The sequence below is a fragment of the Ruditapes philippinarum genome, unplaced genomic scaffold (genome assembly GCF_026571515.1).
Source record: "Ruditapes philippinarum isolate M1 unplaced genomic scaffold, ASM2657151v2 ctg1701_1_1_1_1, whole genome shotgun sequence".
Classification (NCBI taxonomy): Eukaryota; Metazoa; Mollusca; class Bivalvia; order Venerida; family Veneridae; genus Ruditapes; species Ruditapes philippinarum.
The window spans coordinates 23,597-44,510 of NW_026866143.1; the positions used below are offsets into that span (position 1 = coordinate 23,597).

A 20,914-nucleotide genomic window follows, 5' to 3' on the forward strand; every position below is an offset into this window, starting at 1 on the left:
AAACGCAATGCCGATTTGAACTGTGGGTAATTTGCCAAACACTTCCTCTTTGTCGCCGGTTGGAAAATTTATTATTTTTTGCTGCAAAGATGGGTATGCGTCGAGGTAGAAGCAATAAAAACCCACCGGTTTTTAGCCATGAGTTTGTTATTCAAAATCATGCAGATATAACATCATGTGTGGCCATGGTTTTTGTGATAGGACTCATGTTTCAGGTTTGTAACTTTGACAAATGCCACATCATGCGCATGTCAGTTTTACATAAAGCATATGGTATTCTTATTTCTTTGCAAATTTCTTGTTAGTGTTCAAGTATCGGTGTTAATCAAATTACTGCTTTAACATATTGCATATGTTTCTTTAAAATTCATTATTGTTACTGTCGTAATTAGTTTAACTTTAGATAAAAATTAGCAAGTTTCATTTGACATATGGTCATGAATTTAACAAATTATTAGAGATCTCTGTCTTTGTCAGATCTTTGCAAAATCGTGTAGCAAACAAATTTACTTTAAACAGTGATTTAGATCTAATGTAGTCCTAATTATAAGACCTATACGTAACCTATTTCATATTTATCATTCATTAATCTGATATTTTACATTTTTCATTTTCCATGTTACTTTTGGTCTTAACAGATCTTTGCAAAATCGTGTAGCAAAAAAAATGACATTAGACATCGATTTAGATCTAATGAATTTAAACAATTAAAACAGCGTGTATTTACATTAATTTTGACCTATTTATGAACAAAGCTAAAAAATAAATACCTTTTAAGAAAATAATTGAACTGTCACATCCGAAAAGTCATGATTAAATCCTCTCATTTGATTAAATTCCTTGCACAGCCGATATACAAATGGCCGCCATACAGTGCGCGAAATCTGATTGGCTAATTCAAATGCAAGCGTTTAAATGAGTCCAGAAGTTTCTAACGTAATTTTTATTAACAAAATAATTGCCCATGTACCAGCTGCTGCAGTGTGTTCGAATATATTTTTCCGTTCAAAAATTTGGAATCAATCTGTAAAGCGCTTTACTTTACCAGTATGGCCGATAGGCAAAATAGATTGATATTTATATGTTATTTTTAATTGATAAGTACATTGTTTGAGAGTTTTTGTTAATGATAGAGCATGCAATTGAAAAAAAAGAAGATGAGCTTTTGAATAAAGCTTGAAAGGCAAGACAATAGACATTTTTTATTTTTTTAAAATGCTATGCGTTTATGAGCAATAACTATCAGACGTCAGGCTTGACCAACATAAAACTATATAATAACAAGCCTGTAACGTCATATATATTGGACTAAGTAGACTTCAGTAAAGTATTTAGATATTTGCATGGCATGTATGGTCATAATGAAAGGAAGTGGCTGTCTTGTACGACTAGCCAGGACACACTGTATTGGCTAGCCGTACGGCACTTTTAAAAATTATATGGAAGTCGAAAATGCGTATGTTATTTTATGAATTTTAGCGAGGATTTTAAGAAAGAAACAGCAATTGTTGCAAATTACTTTTTAGAGATTAATCGCCATGTTGGCTACAGTAAACAAAGTACAAGTATCAATCTTTGTCATCTCCAGATGGCGAGAAAAAAAGAGCATTTGGTTGCAGTTGAATAACAAAATTGTGATAATAATCCAGTTTTGTTTCAATAAGTTTACAGTGATTTTTTTCCTGTATTTTACAGCCGAATAAATGCTGTTTCCCCTAGCCCAAAATAGGTATTTTTTCCCCTAAAAATTTCCCCCTAAAATCATTTAATGCCATGTGCATACTCGTCATGAGAGCAGCTGACTTATATCAGCTAGAAGATTGAAAGCCGTCCCTATAGATAGCCTTTGCTATGTACTATGCATGTAAAATTGAACTAAAATGGAATTTTTTATAAAATGTGTTAAATTTCATTCTCAGTAGTGGGAATTGTATTTTCCCCTTTTCTGATTTAACATGCTATATTTTTTTCTCCTTCAGAAAGCCACAGGTTGTTTTCAAAATTGAGAAAAAAATCACTGGTTCAGGCTTCGCGAAAGTTGCCGGACCGTCGGACATGTCCGACAAAAATCAAGCCGGTCCCATATTTTTTTCCAAGTTCCGGACCTTATGTCCTGTACGAATACCGGGATATATCCAAGACCGATCAAGACCGAGTTTTCTCCCTTGAATAAAGAAATGTAAAACGAGTTTTCATTCGCCGTTTCATTTTTAGTGTCCAATCAAATTCTAGATACATACAACTTTCGATGATCTTGTACTCGGAAGAAAATGTCGGTGTTACTGCATTATTAAATTATTACGTTGGCGCTACGCCAGGCAAAAACATAAATTATCTAATGAAGGAAAAAAGTGAAACAAAAGAAATACGAGTCCAGGCGCCTGCCGAGAAAATTTGTGGGTAAATGGAAAAATGGCCGCTCGTGGTTGGTTTTTAACGAGGAAGAAAATAAGATGAAATGTACATTGTGTCATAAATTTTATAAAGATCATATGATGATGATGATTTTGATCATGAATGTTTAAATTTCCAGACAGAGTCCATCAATCTGGATAAACTGAAGTTTTATTTAAGAGAATAAAATTGTGTTGCTAATCTTTAAAAGTACCTATGTCTTTAAAAAAAACCACAAAGGTATTACCATATACATGTACATATATTTGGAAAAAAAATTCGGTCAGACAAAAGTTCTTTCGGTCAGACAAGAATTGAAAGTTTGTCTGACCGAATGTCAGGCAAATGTTTCAGCAGTTTCGCGAAGCCTGCTGGTTTAATTTTCAACACCTTTAAAAATGAAAAAGCACCGAAGATAATTGTTGCTGGGCTCTGATAACTGCATCAATGACCGAGAGTAGAAGTTTGTCCATCATTAAGGAAAGTTTGCATGTTCCCTGAAACGCATTCTAAAATTCTATTGTCAGTCCCTAGATAGGCTAACTGTGCTTTTATGTGCAGTATTATAGTACTGTATTTAAAAATTATACAGTTGTTAATAAATTTTTGCATTTTCAGGGCTCATCCTGGGGGGAAATCTTAGGGAGAAGTGACTTCCTCGCGAAAATTAGGGAGAAGGGAAACAACCCAATGTGTATGCATTAACATGCTTGGCTACACATCCTTTAATTATAATATAAACACAATTAACATCACTTATAATATTTCTCCAGTTTATTAATTAATTGTAGATTAATTAATAGTAGATCTGGCAATGGCATCTAAATGTTTTTGAGCTGCAAATATGAATAAAAACAAATTATTTATCAGCTATTTATTAGCTTTCTCTAAACATGTGTTTATATATTTTCATGTAGATTTGTTGATAATAATGTGTAAGAAAAATATGATGAAAAAAAATAATTTTATATTTTTTACTTTCCTCACATTTATTAATTAATAAAATCTGTTCTGTTGTGATAACAGAATTTTCTTTTGATATCCTGTACATTGTAATGTCAGATTTATATGCATATAATTATGCTTGTAAAACAATTTTCAAACATCGAAGAATATGTAAAATATGTACTGCAAACATTTGGGCACATTATATTTGATCACTAAAATTATATACATTCATTACTTATTGAAACATTTGACTGAGAAATTATAGAAAATAAATTTATAATTACCTCCCTTTATTTTCATGAAATGTTAAATTCAGTAATATCTTTATAAATAATGCTTTTTGAAATTTACAATATTGATAAATCTTAATCTGAGCGTCATATTTACGACATTGAAACAAATATATATATTGAAACAATAAGAACACTTCTTTCCTGACAAATTTTGTTGTTATATACGACCGATATGTAGTTTAGCCGGGATGTCGTGCCCACGTGCGTAGGCTGTGTTTCTACAAAGAGAACAATGCCAAACACACTCACTGTCTACAACATACCAATCGCAAGAATTTTGCGAATTGGCTTTCTTAAATTTTTGCGTAGGTGTAACTATCAGAATCAGTAACTTTCTTACTGCTATGTTTGGGCATTTCGCCCTGTAGCCATGACGTGAGCGACATAATTTTACAGTAAAAATTGATGTTAACGGACTGAAATAATTCAAAACTATGATTAAGTTTTTAATCCGGTCGCTGATCATTAATGAAATTGATTATTTTTAATTGACTAATATTTTAATTGACTAACAGTTTTGTGATAGCCGTGAAAAATCCATTGCACATCGCCTTTACTCGGGTTAAAAACCCACCATCGAAGTGCATCGTGTAAATCAATTAGGGAAGATTGCACGTGTTTAGATAATCGGGGAAAAAACAATCTATAATTATCGCCAAATCCCGTAGTAAACTCGCAAAACTGTCACACAAATATACCGTTTCGGGCCGATGCTCTCGTTATTTACTGTTTAGAGTAGGCGGTCTATCGCTTTGCTTACAGCAGGTAGAAGGGTAGTATAAAGCGACGCTCTGATTGGATAATGATAATCAGCAGTCGTCATATGGGCGGATACAATCTCTGCTCTTTACATCGCCAATTAATTACTATTTGGGAATTAAGATTTTATCGGCGATGTTGACTTCTCTTTGATCAATCGGGAGAGCGAAATTGGAATATACACGGCGAAGTTTTCGCCTGAATCGCCCTTCCAGATGAGCCCTGATTTTACTGTTGTTTTTTTTTCTTCTATTTTCTTTTTTTATTCTGCTCCGATCATGCCGTTATGAAAAAATCTCTATTGCCATTATGATTAGTTTTTCAATCCATGTGTTTTATTAACAAAAAATGATTTAATAATTCATCTTTCATTTACAAATAAAACAACAAATCATAAGCATGAAAAACAACCACGTTATAACTTATAACATGCAACTGTGACTCTTTTATCAAGATTACAACGCTTGCATTACCTTCAGATTCATTTTTTTTTTTACAAAATAGCGGAGCATATCTATTAAAGTGATCACACAACGAAAAATGCGGGGACTTTGTTTAAATCCTCTTTTAAAGAAACAAAATAACAATCATATGCATTTTTGACTTTCATATGATTTTGAAGTGCCGTTCAGCTAGACAATACAGTGTGGCCTGGCTAGTCATATGTGACTCACATACGGCTAGAACTTTTGGCTAGCCGTACAGGCTCGCACGGCTAGCCACTTCCATAATGAAAAGTATATTTACCGGGTTTTCATTATAAAGTGATTGGTGATCCATATCGGTAAAATGCCTTATTTTATTTTGAGCTCTTAATTTATTTACAATAGTAACAATAAAAGTTTTTGACAAAGCACAAGCAGATGAATAAAACATTAATGGTAGCCGCCCATGGATGATGTCAGGAATTTATCACAGTGAAAGTGAAACAAATGCCATAACATAATACTATTACATATTTTTTGTTTTAGCTTCAAAGTGGTTGCTTTGTTATTCTGCAGGACCTAGGGTGGCTATATTATATATATATGATGTGAGTGGTTGGAAAGTGGTGTTACTGATGCTGATAAAACTTAAAAACCAGTTCATTGTTGAATTTGTACACAATATTTATACATTTATAAATGAAAACAGTTTTTATTATTTTTAAATATTCTTCCCATTTTTTTTCAGGCAACTTCACCTGTAGCGTCCTTGTTTGTAACCCTTCAGCACAATGTAACAATCAATGGTAAGTGTATTTTGGAAAATGTGTTAAATTATCTGTTTGCATATTTTAAGTATTGGGGAAAAGCCAGAATTGACCATTTAATATGTTCACAGTATGAAATTATTTATATATTTTGTTGTTGTTTAATTGATACTCTTGATGAATATTCCAGATTATTTCATGATTTTAGTTAGATTAGCAATGTGCTGATTGTAAGTTTTAATGAATTAAAAAGATGAACCTTTTGTTTTTTAAAAAGATCCATCTATAGTTTATTTATGTTTGAAGTACTGGTGTTTGTTTTTTAGCTCATCTATTCGAATAGTGAGAGCTATGGTACTAACCTAGGCGGCGGCATCATATTTGAGAGCATAATCAGAGATCAATGTTTAAGGTCCATAACCTTAACTCGGATTTTGACAGTTTTATGGCCCTATTTAAATTCAAAAAAAAGCTAAGCCCTTTTTTGTGTATAGTTGAGCACACTGTCCTACCGACCGCTCTTGTTATGTGTTATCTTTTGTTATATATAAATAAATGAAGTCAATGTGAAGACCTAAGTTTGAATGACTGTAATGAAATTATTAATGTTTACAGGTACAGAAAATGCAGAGCCATACAATATGTACACTTGTGGAATCAAAGATCTGTTCACTGTATTTTTCTACCTACTGATTGCCATCATTGCACATGCTGTTGTTCAGGAATATGTCCTTGATGTAAGTATTATAAGAATCTTCAGCATCTTATTCCAAATTGCAGGGCCACTGATGAGCAACATAAAGATTATTATTTTATGTCAGAATCTCTGACATTGATTTCAATGTTCATTGTATGATGCATTAGTTTCAAGACAGCTTGTATCATTTTTGGAAATTTGTATATACTAAGGTGTGTTTGTGTTGCAATTTTTAGACTGCTTAAGGATACTTGTGTTCTTATTGATTTCTCACTTTTGATTTTTTTTTATATATGAAAGTATTTGGTAAGATGCAGAAAAGTGTTTATTATATATTTGAATGTTTCAGAAACTGAATCGTAAAATGCATCTATCCAAAGTGAAGCACAGCAAGTTTAATGAATCTGGACAGCTCATGACGTTTTACTTTGCTTCAGCTGCATGGGGTATTGACACCATTATGAGGGTAAGGGTTTTTATGTTGATATTAATTTTGTCAGCCATGCTGAAACTGTTGTCATGACTTTCAAGTCGTAAGTGGCGGAAAGATCAAGGTGCCTTCAGTCCATTATTTAACGAACAGAACGACACATAGTAGTATTTGAACTGGCAACATTTCTTGTCTGAGGAAATTCTTTTCTAAGTCACTGACCAGTACTGTACAGAATTTTTGACTTACAAAATCTTGATTTGTTGATGGATTCCTTTCTTACTGATTAAATGATTTAATCTTCTGATTAAATTTTCATCTTTTTAAGCATTTGATTTTCAATAAATTGCAACACCGAGTAGGTTGCAAACGTCCACAATCATTTTAAATATCAGGGAGATACTTATAGAATTAATGGGCATTTCTATACAACAATAACTATTCTTACAAATTTGCACAAAGAAGGGAATGAAAATTAAATTTATTGTTTCAAAAAAATTTCAACTGAATTTTTGCACTCATAAAGATATTTTGCCAAAGATATATTTATTTGTTTAAATTTGGAAACTTGTATCTGAACGTGACATATTTTCACAGGAAGGATTTCACAGTATCAACCAGTTATGGCAGGAGTACCCACACAACAACATGCCATTCATGCTCAAGTTCTACTTTATCATTCAAATGGCATACTGGGTTCACAATTTCCCAGAGCTCTATTTCCAGAAAGTTAAAAAGGTATGTACTGGTTTATGATTGGGTTATGAGGATTCTTGACTAGCAACAATATTGCCAGGTTTTTTAACCACTTCAGGAACATATGAGCCACGTCATGACAAAACCAACATAATGGGTTTGCGACCAGCATGGATCCAGACCAGACTGCGCGGATGCGCAGGCTGGTCTGGATTCATGCTTGTCGCAAACCCATTATGTTGGTTTTGTCGTGATGCGGCTCAATTATTATTCTGGTGTATGAAATAAGCTTAATCCGATTAACAGTGAGTCTTTTCAAATAAGAAATTAAGAATGTAGTATAATTATTGTCTTTGTGGAAATTTTAGCCATAGCTATGTTTGGGATAGAATATGCTTACCAACCAAGTGTAAAAAATTGAAAATGACATACTATTTTGTATCTTGGCTAAATAAGGATGAGGAACGTTTTGTTTTTTTTTAATGGCATATGGCAATGCTTTAGTTAGAAAAACTCTACCAATAAATATTATGTTCTTTGATGAGGATTTTATTTTAATTTTTTAGAACTTTCAATGGAAAATTTTTGTTTGAGAATTTAGGGGGAAAAAAGAAATGAATCGCTTATGACTTCAGTTTAAATTTGGTACATTTTTATTGCAGGATGAGATGCAGGGTAGAATTCAATACACAGTGCTTTACCTTGTGTTTATTGTAGTCGCCTATTCTCTCAAGTAAGTATACACCTTGAACTCTTATCATGCTAAATTTCTTAAAACGGACTTGTCCATCCGTCAGTCTAGACAAAACTATTCATCACTTTTGGAAAAATGTCAATATAATATTATATACTGACTGTATAGTGAACAGGGCAAGTCTATGACCAAACTCTTGTACTGGTCTAATGGGAAAAGACTGTTGCCACCGACAGTTCATCATAGAACTTTAGTGTGATTGAAGTAAAATGAAGTTTTACGACTTAAAAGATGTACTTGGGTTGCTAAACCTACTTTCCAATCTAATTTAGATTGCCTGATTAGCTAAAAGGGGTGTTGACTTTAACCATAGATTTCTTTGTCTTAGAAACTTTTAAAAGTAATGAAAACTTTTAAGATGCAAACTCATAATCCAAAAATATTTTTTAAATAGATAGCCATATAGAAAAAAAGGAGCTAGTAAAAAAAACTTTTTGTCTCGGTCATAGAAAGACTGTTCTTGCAGTTGGTTCATACATTTTACTTTTCCAGTTTCTCTGTGGTAGCAAATTTGTTTTTTCTGAAATATTAAACAACTGTTATGGATTATAAAGAATTTTGTTCAGTTTGATTTTGTAGGAAGCTAATAGCTTATAGATAAATTTCAAATCCGTCCCTCGAAACAAGCAGTACTGAGCAATAAGTGTAAAGTGTCTTGCTTGAGAACTATTTTTTAATTACTGAATGTTCATGTACATGATATTTTATTTTTTTCAGTTTTACGAGAGTAGCTCTGCTGATGATGGTCCTTCATTATATTGTAGAAAGTGTATTCCACTTAGCACGCTTAGTATACTTTGCAGACAAACTTGATATAGCCAATCATTGCTTTATGGTGTTCAACGTCTTGTTTGTCCTGGTACGACTAGGGACAATAACTCTAGCTGTCCTTACATTCTGGTAGGTAATTTTTCTGCCTTTTATCATAGGTAACGTTGCTAAATTTAGATTTTTCAGTATACTGGTAATATTAAAGAGTAGTTTGAGTCATTGGAGTTTGTTGCATGTTTCAGAGAAAAAAAGAAAACTTTGTCATAGTCACAGATGTTGTACCTGAGCTCCATACGCATATTTAATGGGGTGACAAATTAAATTGGAAGTAATTCGACTTATAATGACCTGTCAAATTAGAGTATTGAGGAAATAATTTCTTTTACATTATCTTATTGCAAAGTGGAATGAAAAAACTGGATTTATATTGAAATTTTGGGAAAAGTGTATGATTATAAAAAAATTTGTGAAGAAGGGGGGAAAATCTGCCCTTTGCAAACTAAAAATGTACAATGTGATATTAGCCTTATAATTGTATACAATTTTCAAACAGATGTAGCCATGAAGTGTTTACAATGTTGTATGATATGTTACAGGTACGGACTTCAACAATCTAGTCAAGATTCTATAGATGTTGCTGCCGGCAACTTCAACACAAGACTTGTCAGGTATATAGACATCCTTGTCATAATTATTTCTGATATTTACACTCACATTCTTATACAAATATTTTTATATTTTACTATCTTCATGGATAACTGTCGTATGAACACATTTGCCAGTGTTTCTCCTAACTCTTCATTACACCATTGCCATACTTACATGTTGAATTGTACTCGATACTAAAGCTGGTGCTTAGGGGCATGTATTTGAAGTTGCTTTTATCACAAACATCAATAAACAGAAGCGAACAAACCTAGACTGTAACATTTCCAATTTGCTGTGTTGGGCATTTATTTAAGGTTTGATTTGATCTATTTTGAAGTTTTTCAAGCAGGCTCTAACAAGGCTGCAGATTGTACTTAACAAAATTTTGCATTCAGGATATGTCTTAAATATTTGGTCAATTAAACCTTACTTTAGTTGAACCAATAACAGTTTTATAAGTCCCCTACCGGTTTACCGGAGGGACTTTAGGTTAACCCTCCGTCCGTCTGTCCGTCCGTCTGTCTGTCTGTCCGTCCATCCGTCTGTCTGTCAGTCCGTCCGTCCACAAAACTGGATCCCGCAATAACTTGGAAAGTACTGAAAATATTTTTATGAAACTTGGTATATGGATAGAAGGCAGTATGGAGATTATGCACGTCTTTTTCTTTTCTTCCTATGTTGAAAATTCTGGTTGCTATGGCAACAAATAGGCTGAAAATATGGCAAATTTTACACATAAACTGGATCCAGTGATAACGCAAAAAGTACTGGAAATATTATTATGAAACTTGACATATGGGTAGATGGCAGTCTTGAGATTATGCACGTCTTTTTCTGTTCTTTCTATTTTGAAATTTCTGGTTGCTATGGCAACAAATAGGCTGAAAATATGGCAAATTTTACACATAAACTGGATCCAGTGATAACGCAAAAAGTACTGGAAATATTTTTATGAAACTTGACATATGGGTAGATGGCAGTCTTGAGATTATGCACGTCTTTTTCTTTTCTTCCTATGTTGAAAATTCTGGTTGCTATGGCAACACATAGACTGAAAATATGGCAAATTTTACACATAAACTGAATCCAGTGATAACTCAAAAAGTACTGGAAATATTTTTATGAAACTTGACATATGGGTAAATAGCAGTCTTGAGAATATGCATGTCTTATCTGTTCTTCCTATTTTGAAAAAATATCAGTTGCCTTGGCAACAAATAGGCTTAAAACATGGCAAATATAACAATATTTGTGATTAGTCAAAAAGAGCTGAAAATTTTTATGAAATTGCATCTTTAATTCAAGAGTTATCTCGTCTTTAAGAATTTTGCTTTTAAAATGTAATATTTTGGTAACAGGGATGTTTCAAATATTAACTTTAGAGTGTCCTTCAGTTCGTCTGTCTGTCTGTTCATAAAAACTGTTTCCTATGATCTCTTTTAAAGAACTTTTCCAACAAATTTACTTAAAATAGAGAAAAATTGAAACATTATAGTGAATGGCCAATGGCCCTTCAGAATGTTGATGGGGTTCTAACTGGTAGGGGACTTATGGATTGCTTGCAATACTATGATAATTGCTTGTTTTAAATAATTTTATCATTTTCAAATCATTATATCTTTATCTTTGTAATTATGAAAAATGATGATGGATAGACAATTTAGGAGCCATTTATGAAAGTCAAAGGTCTGACATAGTAGAGATATCAGGGTTGCTCTAATTTCTTTGCTGAATTACAAATAATATTGGAAATTATATAATGATAGTCCATGTTGGTTATGTATAAAAATGTTTTTGTGTTTTGGCTGATCAAACAGAACAAAAGAACTGGTTGTTGATACCCTTTTAACCTAAAGACAGCTTGCAAAATTTTTAATGTTATGTTTTATTTCCTTTAATTTTTCAGAATCACTTGTCTGACAGCCACTTGTCTGCTACAGGCATGGATGATGTGGAATTTTATTACCTTCCATTTGAAAAGAATCCGAGAACGTACCGTGGCTACACGTAAACTTCGCTCTCCCACCAAGAAGAAGGGTAAAGGTGAGTGAAGTAGGTAGTTAGTGTATTTTCTGTTGTTGAGTATTTCATGTTTTGATAAGAGAATTTATGTTGTGCAATGTGATTTTCTTTTGCTTGAATGTTGATTTCTTTTTGTATGCCTTTATTCTCATTTTTTGTGCTGAAATAATGCACGAAAAGGCACTGGAGGTATTCCTCCACCAGTAAAGCTGGAAAGTTGCCATATGACTTAAACTGTGTTTTGCAACCAACCAAAAAAAGTGTCTTTATACTAATTTTTGTGTAGAAGGTAAACATGCAAATAAATTGTAATAGTACAATCTTTTGTTGGTTTGACTCTGATGCCAGCTTGTGCCTGGAATGTTGCGTGAAGAGGCACTGGAGATTTTCCTCCACCAGTAAAACTGGAAAATCGCCATATGACCTTCACATACCATACTTTGAGTTTTGACTAATTGAAGAAATTTGCTGAAACTCTTGTGGTCTTGTTTTGATCGATGGGATGCCTATGGCTTGTGGTTAAGGTCATTGACTTTAAACCACTTGCCCCTCACCATTGGGTTTGGAAAGTCACCTTATGACTTCTACTGCTTTGTTGTGTATTAATTTTGATTGGATTGTTCCTGGTTCAAAGCATGCTATGTTCATTATACAAATTTAAGATGGTAAAGGGAAAGTAACTGTTAGGATATTTATATTGACACCAGACTTTTGTGTTAACATACAGCCTTCTGAAGGATTCTGTTATAGATTAAAATACACTATTATCCCACCAGCAGGGTATGCACTGTAATATAACAAGTATTCCTTGTATCGGACCTTGAATGAATTTAATAGATATTTGATCTTAGACATGAATAAAAGTTTCATATATAAGCTACTTTTTCAACTGTTCTTCTCAAAATTTGTCAGAATGCTGTGTCCGCATATTTTTTTGCAGTCTAGGCATATTTTATTGCTGTGTCAGCATTTTTTTTTTGCTGTGTAAGTGTATTTTTTTTTGCTATGTAAGCATATTTTTTTCTGTGTCAGCATATTTTAATCGAAGTTTTTGTCTATATATATTACAGCCCAGGAGGAGGATATCTCATCTCTGCCAGAAGTAGATCAGAATACAGCTCAGAATGGTCTACGAGCAAGAAAGAGCAAGAAATAAATGCATGTATATGCTCATAATCAAAACGTTGGACACTTGTATACATACAATAACTTTGAAACTCATAACAGCATTTCTGTTGTTTTTCTTGTTTGATGTCAAGGATTTCTTTTGAAGCTTAGAATCTGATACAGCTTTTTTGTAAGTTTTTTTTCTGAAGATATTATAATAGAATACTTTAATAAAATTCAGTGGAATTTTGCAATCTTTAAGGCAAAATGTGCAATAGATGTGATTTGGTTTATTTTATTGTTTAGGATCTGACTTTGGGTTAACGTCATGTATTTTTTTTTTTTTAAGAAAAGAAGATGTAAAAATCTGTTGAACTTAGTTTAATACTGAATAAAAGTATTATTGAAATTAGTACAAAAATACCCCAGTCATTTGTTTGCAAGGCATATGTTTTCTTCCGACAGGTTACTCAAGTTGATTTTCTAAATGTCATTTGTAAAGTATTAGACCAGCTAGGTCAAACATATTAGAGATACCTTTGTTCAATAGATTTACCTGTACTTGTATATTATTTTTCTGTCGCCAAACTTGTATACTTTAAATCTTTGCCTTATATCTTAAAGACTGTGGTGTATTTATTGGGAGACACTCGTTAAAAAATTGATACTTGAGAAATTATTGAAGTTTATAGAAATACTTAAAAAAAAAAAACTTAAAAAGTTTTAGGTTGTTATTTGTAATCTCTACCTCTGAGAAATCAAATGAGCAGGCTATTTCTGACCTCGAGGTTATAAAACTTTCTCTCTGAGATCTTTCTCGGATCTCTGGGGTTGTCATTGGTGAAATCACATAATTACAAATTAGTTTTGTGACCAATCCACTACCTGAGATCATAGTTTGAGTTTGGAGAATTTTTTATAACCTTTTAGACTCTGATGTAGCTTTGTCAACAAAATCTGCTCATTAAGAAAAATGAGTTGTGTCATGTATACAAGAGTTCAATAAAAGTTGAGTTGTTGTTGTAGGTAACAGCAATGAATGTCGCTATATATATATGTGTGTTTTCTCTCTTGTTAAGATGTATATCAAAAAATATCTATCGCAATGCTAAATTGTTTTTAATTTTTTGGGTGTAAAGATATTAATTGATACATGTATATTTTATTTAAAAATATTTTAACAAGAAATTAGCTTCACAATTTTAATTTGTTACACCCTTTTTGATTTCTAGCAAAGGTGTTTACTTTCTGATGTCATCACTACAAAGTAGTGGCAGTGTGTGTATCTGTGAACTATAACCAGTCTGTTAAGACCAGTCTGTTAAGACCAGTCTGTTTTTCCATAAAGTAAGACCAGTCTGTGCATCTGTGTATGAGACCAGTCCGTGTCTCTAGACTGGGACTCTATGAATGAAGACAAATCTACATTGTTTTTATTCAAGAAGACTTTTCTATGCCCAGTGAAGTAAGACTGGTGTAATGTCTTGGTAAATTAATACCAGTCTGTTTATTCATGGAAGTTAGAGTAAATCTGTATATTCACAGTCATTCAAGATACATACTCATGGCTGCCCATTGTAAAGCTTTTGATATTTAAATTCCTGATGTTAAATTTGAATAATTAGAAAAATATCATCTAGGCAATGTCACATAGGAGACACATTTTTCATACAAATTCAATGATGTATTGTTCATCAAGAGATATTTATACATGTATATACTTGTGAATGTTAGGTGATGGGGAAACCTGTATTCCTTTTAGAGTTGTTACAATTTTTTATATCCAATGAAAATTCAATATCATAATACGAAGTTATAATCTATGTCACATATATTGTCAATAAATTAAGTTACTTATTAGAATGACTTCCCACATGCATGTTGAGCTGGAATTGTATGTTACTGTTTAAATTCTGTTACTGGCTTATGTACTTTTACTGAGTTATTTCCCTTTGTGAATTTAAAACACTCCTTATTATCCAGGCTCTTGTTTAACTATCAGGAACTGGGCATTCAGTCTGTTTATAAGCGTTTGTTTTAATAAAAAAAAATCTATATAACCTGTTGTTCTAGGAAGTTACACTTTGCATCATATTGTAAAATTAAGTTTTGAAAAGTAGGAAGGAAAACTTGTAGCAACTCTAAATTTTTGATGAGTACCATTTTAATATTGATCTGCTTATTATAGTATTATATATAAAATATAATTGTGTTTTTTGTGTTTGCATGCAGTGGTATACATGCATTAAATGTGCGGCAAAAGAAATTAGTATATATATGTGTAAATGTATACACAGGTAGTTGTGTACTAATGTAAATGCGTAAAAATGAAATATTTCAATTTGAATTCTGTATGGAAGGTGGTGATGAATAATGATTTACTAATGTATTTTTAAAAATACTAGGTTGGATGTTAGTTTTTCTTTTGATAAATGTAATAATTGTTTATCTAAAATAAATATGATTAAATTTTTTTGATATTGTAAACATTTGTCAGTGCTTCAGCGGATATGCTAGTTGTTTTTATATTTTTTAAAAGAGACAGAGAGTTAGCAGATTTGTTTGCTATGACTGATATTAATTTAAAAAATGTAACTGAAATTTCTATTAATTTTTTTTTAAAGTCACAAAAATGAAGTACAAAAATACATTTCCAACTTTTATTAAGGTATTCACTAGGACGCCTTTTTGTGCGTTTTAGCACACTTTTGTAAATCTGTGCCATCAAAATTTGTTTAAGGCCATTGATGTGCAATTAGTGACAATGAGTTGTTTTCTAGCAAATATTTTTGTGTAGAGAAAGGAAAAAAAGCAAAATGAAATAAAGTTTTGATGTACAAGTTAATATTAATCAAGTATTAGTGGATTGTTTGTTATGATTTTTGTTACATGATTTATTAATTTTGATGTCCCCTGCAAATATGAGGATTGTTTTCTTTGCTCCTAACAGATGATACATAGACAACCATTAAGTATAATTGCACAAAGATAAGTTCATAAATATATACATATAGGTTTGTGTGCTGTGTTACATTAGTTGATGACCTCACCTCCACCGGATGTTATTTGGCTGAAGTTCAAGGTCTCTCTGCCAGGACACCAAACATTAACATTTATTGAAAGCTGCTGCTTTGTCTTGTGTTTGTGCCTAACATATATGTTAATATGTTATCAAAATAGAAAGATTTGACTGTATATTTCATAGCACACAAATTTTCACTCTCTGACGGGCATTTATTGGAGGCAACTGCATTTTACGGCTTTCAATTATGTTTACATATTTCATTTTGATAGAATACACATGGTTTTATTTTTTGTTTGTTTATTCTGGGAATACACATACATGTATTACGATATCATTTTTTATTTTTTTTTTCATTTTTTGTTGCTGAAGTTCAAATGGTGTGTATTAACCACAAATTTGTATCTATAAACGGAGGTCTCTAAAAAAAACTGATAAGATATGAAATTTTACAACATTAAGTACTAGTTGTCAGTAACAATTTTTGCTAAATTTTTTTTTTCATGACAAGTTAAGCATAACAAGACAATTACTTGTTAACTTGTACATTTTTGTGCGAATATCGTTAAAAATTAATTATTGTAAAGTTTTTTATTAAATTTGATATTAAATTTAATACATACAGTGTTTATTGCTTAAATTATTAGATTCTGATGGGTAGAATGTAATACTTTCTGCTTATTATGTTTAAAAATTCTGGACCCAACTTATAAGCTATTTGTTTTTATAATTAGTAAATGTCAAATTACCTTTCACAGACTTGTAAGCTGTCTTGTAGGTTAATAAATATCATATTACACTTCACCGACTTATATGCTATACATGGAGTAGGTGAGTAAATATCATATTACACTTCACCGACTTATATGCTGACAGTCTTGTAGGAAAGTAGATATATTATATTTCAATGTCTAATGTTATTGCAAGACTATAATAGTGTTTATATTAAGTTGTTATTCATACATGTTAGCTTTATTTATCATTGATATTGACAATTTATGGTGCTATTGTTTTGCATTGTGTTAATGTGAACTCATTCATTTTAAACAGCTGTTGGAGGAAAGGTGATATAGAACAGTTTTAGGCTCTTTTTTCCCAACCAAGATGACTAAAACAGCTTTGTGCTCTTCAATTCTTAGATGGGTGTTTAAGTTGTGTTAAACTGTTTGCTCCTAAGTTTTGTGAATTAAAACACTTATGACTCTTTAAGCCCACTTTGGGTTATTCAAAACAAAGAGCAATAGGCTATTTGTGCCCATGTTGGGTTATTTAAGGGGAAGAGCATTAGGCATTTGCTTCCAAAGTTAGATGATCATTTTCAAATACATCTGGTATACATGTATATAGGAGTTTGAAATAATTCGGAATGAATGTGCCGTGTTAGTTACAAAGTAGAAATGTCAAGTGCTTACTTTGTTACTGTGAATGAACGAAATTTTTATCTTTTCAGAAGTATAGTAAGATAGATTTATTGAGAAAATGGTGGAATTGTTAGCCCTCATCAAGTGCATTACATGTATTTGTTCCTGTAAATAAATTCTTCATATTTTTTTTTATTGATAAGGTATTATCATTAGTGGGATGGATATTTCATATTTATAATTTTTAAAAACCAAAGGAACTGGAGTTTATTTTGATTAATATTTTTGTGACATTGACTATAAGATAATCGATTTATTACATACATTGCTGTTGTTTTAAGGTAAAAATCTTTTTTTTTTATATCCAAAAGTGCTTTGGGTATATACTGTTATGCCTCTTGTTGTCCGTCTGTCTGTTCACAATTTTATGTCCGCTCTATGTCTTTTAAACTGATGAAAGGAAGGAAATTTTGACTTCACTCAAGGGCATGGGTTCTATGAAAACTATTAGATACTGGAAATATACTCAAGACAATAATTATGTAAGTGGAAAAAAATATAAAAAAAAGTTAGTTTAGTTTGAAACTAAAATCTTTATTTGATGACAATTTCCTGTCTCGTGTTACGTAAGGTAACAGAAAAAACATATTTCAAATTTTATGAACAGGCCATATTCTGTATAGGAAACAATTGTTTTGATTCCTGGAGCAAATGTTCATCCCAGCATATATTGCGTTGACCTTGTTTTTATTAAAACTGTATTTGTTGTATGATAAATGATTTCAGTCTGATTGTTGCTTTTTTAGTCCCCTACCGGTTTAACCGGAGGGGACTTTAGGTTTACCCTCCGTCCGTCTGTCCGTCTGTCTGTCTGTCTGTCCGTCTGTCTGTCCGTCTGTCTGTCTGTCTGTCAGTCCGTCCGTCCACAAAACTGGATCCCGCGATAACGCAAAAAAGTACTGAAAATATTTTTATGAAACTTGATATATGGATAGATGGCAGTATGGAGATTATGCACGTCTTTTTTTTTTCTTCCTATGTTGAAAATTCTGGTTGCTATGGCAACAAATAGTCTGAAAATATGGCAAATTTAACACATAAACTGGATCCAGTGATAACTCAAAAAGTACTGAAAATATTTTTATGAAACTTGAAATATGGGTAGATGGCAGTCTGGAGATTATGCACATCTTTTTTATTTTCTTCCTATGTTGAAAATTCTGGTTGCTATGGCAACAAATAGCCTGAATTTCAAGATTTCTGATTTAAATTTTTCAGCTTTTTCACTATATGTTCTTTATTTCTTAAGGTGTTTACTTCAAACTTTAAATATAAGTTCCTGGTCATCAACCACATCATATGTGACAAGGTTTATAACTCTAGCACAAAAAAATATTAATATTACCTCCCTTGAACTTAGATTTTTTAGGGGAAAAAATGTTGTCTTTTTTAAATAACTTCTTTATTTCCTAATGTATCTACTTCAAACTTCATATATATGTTTCTTATTATCACTCGACATTTTTGAGAAGGTTAAATACTCTAGCAAGACTATTTCCAGAATTATGTCCCCCTTGAACTTAGATTTTTTTCGAGAAACTGGTATTTTCACTCCAACTTCTTCATTCCTTATAGGATTTACTTTAAAATCCCACATCGTAATAATATGACAAGGTTGTATAAACATAATTTCCTTACTAAGCATGGAAACTTAACACATTACTGTGATATAAACAAACTTATTTTATTATGTTTTGTGGTCGATATTTTCAAATACAGACTTCATCCTCAAATTCATTATAAATGGCAATACACAGGAGTGTATGACAATTAAAGAACTTTTTGAGGGACCGGTAGGGGACTACTGTATTGCCCGCAATACTATCAAATGCTTGTTTGTTTCTGGTCTTTTTCAAAGATGTTAAAAAACTACAGTTGCTCTTTTTTCCTTGTAAATAAATTTGTAGTATTTTAATTGGATTGTAAGTGCAGTAGAATAAGAAAATGTAGCATTAAATGTATTTGAAATTTTGCTAGTTGTGAAATTATATATTTTTCTTTAGGTTATTTATATTTATTAAAACCTTACTACGCTGAAAACCTTAAATGGACTTGTCTTTTAATATGGACAAAATCGGTCATCATATTTAGGGAGAATTTCAAAATAAGTACTTACTTGAATTTGACAGCTGCTCTTGGTCTGCACTGATCACATGATCTTATAATATGTTGGTCATCATCGGCTCGCTTACGTTAAACAACATAGGCTGTATATGAATTGTACATTATGTATAGATCTATAATGATGATTAGACTTTTAACAAGTGGTTTTAATTAATATAGGGTAAATCTGTACTGTAATACAGTATTGAAAATTTGAATTTTAATACATTTTGTTATAGAAGCTTAATCTGTTGGTACCAGTTTTGAATATGGTTATTGTCTAGTTATGATAAAAAAATCAAAGTGTTAAGTTATTGCTGTAGATTAGGACATACCATTTTATTCTCATTCTGTACAATATCAGAAATAAATTTGTTACAGATTTGAAAACAGATATTATAAACTTTTGTACTGTGAATGTTTTGTAAAAGGTCTTGAGAATATGTTTTGTGAAATAAAAAAAGTATGTCAATTAAATCTGAAATCTTGTTTTTATTACTTCCCGTTATTTAACTGTCTCGAGCATTGTAATAGCTTTTACCGTAAATGTCAGTCAGCTTATTAGTTCACCAGATACTAGTATGGTGATGCTGCCACATTAATTAAAGGGTATAAAGCAATATATAATGAAATATTTCATTATAGAAACTTAAAAGTGGTAAAACTATTGTTTCCGTAATCTTATTATCAATTCTAGAAAGAGTTTTAGATTGTAGAATGTTTCTTGTATTTAACACATGAACACTGTGCATAGACAGAATAAAATGTTCTGGAACCAAATATTGTACTGTTATTTTGAGGTATAATTTTAACAATTTAGCAATGATTTCATGCATACACTCCATTATACCAACATAATTCTTTCATCCAGACATTTTGGCAATATCATTTTCAAAAAAATTAAAACAAAGATTTTGTATTAACTTTAAGCAGCAAAGACATAGCTTTATACACTTCCATTACATTATCTGATACTGAATTTTAACTATGGACAGTTCCAAATAAAAAAATTGGATATGTACAGTCATGCTGCAGTCAAAGTGTAACTTGAACTGACTGCAGATTTTCTGCTCACGAAAGTGGAGCATATAGTTATGTGCTCTTGCTCATATTGTTACTGGCAGCTCATTTAGTAACTGACTGTGTCGGTACTTCCTACAAACCATTACCCCACGATGACTTGGTCATAGACACCAATGTTAAAAATAGATTTGTCATTTAAGTATGGCTTGTCAAAAATTGATTTGAAAACAACCATTGATGCCGGCAGTGTTTTTCTTTCATACATGTAGAATACAGAGACAATCTGAATGTAAATCTAACACGTGTAGTGGTCAGATCAGAATATTTTTACCGTGGTCACCTGCACATAAGGCAAACAAGATCATCAGATAAACCAACCATGGGCAGGTACCCAGAGGCAAAATTTCTCCATGACAATTGATTTTGGACATTGAGTTTGGTGATCATGTGTATGTCACCTCTTATTCAGAAATCATGTGGGATAAATAGTCGGTCACTTACAGTTAATTACTTATTGGTAAATTACTGGTTACTTAGCCAGAAAAGCTGTTTAGGCTGATCAATGCTCAAGATCTGAACAACTGGCTTTAAAAAACAATGCACAAAATGACATTTTAAAACAAGGAAACATGCT

General features: G+C 31.8%; 1 protein-coding gene across 2 annotated transcripts; it reads left to right on the plus strand.

Moving 5' to 3' along the window:
* Window positions 1–19,734, plus strand: LOC132731456 (translocating chain-associated membrane protein 1-like). Of its 2 annotated transcripts, none has more exons than XM_060717642.1 (10): window positions 1–215; window positions 5,568–5,625; window positions 6,202–6,323; window positions 6,633–6,749; window positions 7,311–7,451; window positions 8,072–8,142; window positions 8,881–9,063; window positions 9,531–9,602; window positions 11,489–11,634; window positions 12,675–19,734. In XM_060717642.1, the coding sequence occupies exons 1-9, from the start codon at window positions 90–92 to the stop codon at window positions 11,631–11,633; spliced, it is 1,035 nt and encodes a 344-aa protein (XP_060573625.1). In that variant the 5' UTR covers window positions 1–89; the 3' UTR covers window position 11,634; window positions 12,675–19,734. The 2 variants fall into 2 exon arrangements, with proteins under 2 accessions (XP_060573625.1, XP_060573624.1); XM_060717641.1 differs by having other exon boundaries at window positions 11,489–11,625.
* The last annotated feature ends 1,180 nt before the right edge of the window (window positions 19,735–20,914 follow it).